This window comes from Danio aesculapii, chromosome 1 (genome assembly GCF_903798145.1).
Source record: "Danio aesculapii chromosome 1, fDanAes4.1, whole genome shotgun sequence".
Taxonomy (NCBI): Eukaryota; Metazoa; Chordata; class Actinopteri; order Cypriniformes; family Danionidae; genus Danio; species Danio aesculapii.
Window position 1 is genome coordinate 63192127 of NC_079435.1, and position 3874 is coordinate 63196000.

General features: G+C 47.0%; 1 protein-coding gene across 2 annotated transcripts in view; it reads left to right on the top strand.

Moving 5' to 3' along the window:
- Positions 1–384: 384 nt before the first annotated feature.
- The window catches only part of grtp1a (growth hormone regulated TBC protein 1a), an 8695-nt gene continuing 5205 nt past the window's right edge, over positions 385–3874 (top strand). The window contains exons 1-3 of one of the 2 annotated variants that reach the window (XM_056464168.1): positions 385–740; positions 2512–2663; positions 3127–3285. In XM_056464168.1, the coding sequence (XP_056320143.1) occupies positions 655–740; positions 2512–2663; positions 3127–3285 (397 nt within the window). In that variant the 5' untranslated portion in view covers positions 385–654. Of the gene's footprint in view, positions 741–1606; positions 1620–2511; positions 2664–3126; positions 3286–3874 lie in introns of those variants that run through there. The other variant, XM_056464176.1, reaches the window with a different exon arrangement.

Consider the following 3874-nt stretch of genomic DNA (forward strand, 5'->3'; position numbering starts at 1 on the left):
TTTATAAAATTATATTTATTTTTTAATTTTACCTATATTTTATATAATTTTATTTATATCATATTTGTATATTTTATATATAAAAATATTATATATGTCTATTTTTACTGTATTTATTTAATCAACATTTGTTACAGACTCAAATTTCCAAAACTTTTCCTGAATGTTCAGTATTTACATAACCTCTTCTGATTCATTTGATCAAACCTGTTCTTACAAGAGTACCTCCAGACTGAGTGTGTGTCTCATTAAAGACAGGCTCAGACTGGAGTCTTCAATTCTCCTAAACACATAGCGTGATGAAGAGACCCGCCCCCTTTTTTGACTGACGCGAGAGACTGCGTGTGAGAGGCGGGTCTTCCAGCGCAGAGTCCCGCCCCTCGGCTTGATTGACGTGTGCCCTTGAGCTCTCTGGAGAAATTAATCGCGCGTGTTGTTGTCGGTTGCGGATGATGCGCGCGCGCTGAAGTTCGCGAGTTGTCGAGCGCGCGCTGGATGTTACCGGTGCCTTTACCGGAGCGGCAGGTTGTTCGGCTGTCTGTCCCGCGGGAAAAGCGGAGCCATTACTGTGGCGGTGTGTGCGGGAAAAGTTTGTCTGCTCAGCGGCGTCCATGAGCGGTGAATGGAGGAGACCCGGAGCCCGGAGGACTGAACATGGAGGAGCGCGACCGCACCGGGAGAACCGGCCAGCCGCAACACCGCATCAACCAGCCGAGCACCGCCAGAGAGAGAGCAAACAGGTACACACTACAGAGAGTACACTACAGAGAGTACACTACACACCACTGCCAGAGAGAGAGAGAGAGAGAGAGAGAGAGAGAAACACTAAACTACACTGAGTACACTATACTACAGGACCACCAGAGAGAGAGAGAGGACACAGGTACACACTACATAGAGTACACTACACACCACTGCCAGAGAGAGAGCACACAGGTATACACTACACTACACCGAGTAAACTATACTACAGGACCACCAAAGAAAGCAAACAGGTACACACTACAGAGAGTACACTACATAGAGTACACTACACACCACTGCCAGAGAGAGAGAGCAAACAGGTACACACTACAGAGAGTACACTACATAGAGTACACTACACACCACTGCCAGAGAGAGAGAGCAAACAGGTACACACTACACTACACCGAGTACACTATACTACAGCACCACCAAAGAGAGAGCAAACAGGTACACACTACACAGAGTACACTACATAGAGTACACTACACACCACTGGCAGAGAGAGAGAGAGAGAGAGCACAAGTACACACTACATAGAGTACACTACACTACACCACACCACACCACCGCCAAAGAGAGAGAGAGCAAACAGTTTCACACTACACTGAGTACACTACACTGAGTACACTATACTACAGGACCACCAGAGAGAGAGAGCACACAAGTGCACACTACACAGAGTACACTACACGTCACTTACAGCCCTACCAGAGAGAGAGCAAACAGGTACTCACTACACAGAGTAGCCTAAACTACACAGATTACACTACACAGAGTACACTACACTACAACACTGCCAGAGAAAAGAGCTCACGAGTACACACTACACAGAGTACACTAGACTACAGCACCACCAGAGAGAGAGCAAACAGGTACACACTACACTGAGTACACCACACTGAGTACACTAGGCTACAACACCGCCAGGTAGAGAGCAAACAGGTAAACACTACACAGGTACACACTACACTGAGTACACTACACTACAGGATGACCAGGGAGAGAGAGCACACAGGTACACACTACACTGAGTACACCACACTGAGTACACTAGGCTACAACACCGCCAGGTAGAGAGCAAACAGGTAAACACTACACAGGTACACACTACACTGAGTACACTACACTACAGGATGACCAGGGAGAGAGAGCACACAGGTACACACTACACTGAGTACACCACACTGAGTACACTAGGCTACAACACCGCCAGGTAGAGAGCAAACAGGTAAACACTACACAGGTACACACTACTAGCCTACACAACACTGAGTACACTACACAGAGTACACTACACTACAGCACTGCCAGACAAAAGAGCACACAGGCACACACTACACAGAATACAGTAGGCTACAGCACCACCAGGGAGAGAGCAAACAGGTACACACTAGACTGAGTACACTAGACTGAGTACACTAGACTGAGTACACTAGACTGAGTACACTAGACTGAGTACACTAGACTGAGTACACTACAGTTTTATACAGCTAATTAAGCACATTTTCCTAATTTTGAAACACTTTTCCATCTTGAAAAGCAGGTTTACCTAGAATTACACACACACACACACACACACACACACACCCACACACACACACACACACACACACACACACAGCTCTTGTGTTGTTCTGGTTAACCTGTGCTGGACGAGCTGCTGTGAGTGTGTCACCTGACCTCAGCTGGACACACACCTGATGTTGAGTATGTGGTGGATCACGTGTGTGTGTGTGTGTGTGTGTGTGTGTGTGTGTGTTGCAGTGTGGACCCGTACGGCTTCCAGCGCTCCGATGATTTCGACTACGAGGCGCACGAGCAGCTGATGTCGGAGTATCTGGCGGTCCTGACCCGCCGCTCCATCAGATGGGCCAAACTGCTGCAGGGGCGCCGCCGCGTTGACCGAAACCTGAAGGGTGCGTGTGTGTGTGTGTGTGTGTGTGTGTGTGTGTGTGTAGATCAGTCTAATAAAATGACAGCATCATCATCATTCAGATCTGACCCACTGTGTGTGTGTGTGTGTGTGTGTGTGCATTTATGTATCTATGTATGCGTGTGTGTGTGTGTGTGTGTGTGTGTGTGTGTGTGTGTGTGTGTGTGTGTGTGTGTGTGTGTGTGTGTATGCGTGTGTGTTCATGTGTATATGCATGTGTGTATGAATGTGACCATGTATATGTATGTTTGCATTTTTGTGTGTGTGTGAATATGTACATGTGTGTGCATTTGTGTTTATGCATGTGTGTGTTTGTGTATGCATGTGCACATGTTTGTGTATGCGTTTGCACATGTGTATTTGTGTGTGCGTATATATATATATATATATGTGTGTGTGTGTGTGTGTGTGTGTGTGTGTGTGTGTGTGTGTGTGTGTGTCTGCAGTGAAGCGGTACGTGAGGAAGGGTGTCCCGAATGAGCACCGGCCGCTGGTGTGGATGGTGTGCAGTGGAGCGCAGGAGCAGATGGACAGAAACCCGGGATACTATCAGTCCCTGCTGGACACACACCATGAGCCCAAACTGGAGGAGAGCATCCGCACGGGTGAGATCCACACACACACACACACACACCACGAGCCCAACACTCATTCACATCTGCACTATGAGTCAGCATCAGTCCACTGCAACCCTACATATAGACATAATATTTTGATTGATGAGAGGGCGGAGCTAAAGACAGCTGTATATCAGCATAGTGACAGATGTAAAGCAGCAGTGTGTGTGTTGTGAGTGCTGCTCAGGTGTGCATGTGTGCTTCAGTGTGTGTGTGTGTGCTTCAGTCTTCTGTCAGTCTATGTCGCTCCTGTCTCTGCTTCATCTAAAACTCCACATCTATAATCCTCTTAGTCTATACTGACATTATCTTCAGCAGCTCAAACACTCTAATGGCTAATGGACAGACGGCTGCTTCTCACTCAGGGCTGCTGTTTATGCTAATGAGATGGAGACGTGTGGGCGGGGACAAAGGGAGAATGTCAATCAAAGAGTTTCCTTCTTCAAGTCTGATTATATCAAACACAATTAATTCCTGTTCATCATGAGAGGCTGGAGATATTCACACACTGCTGACACACACCCGGGGTTAAACACCTTATTAACATGATATTTGCATTATAGGCCACCTTTATATG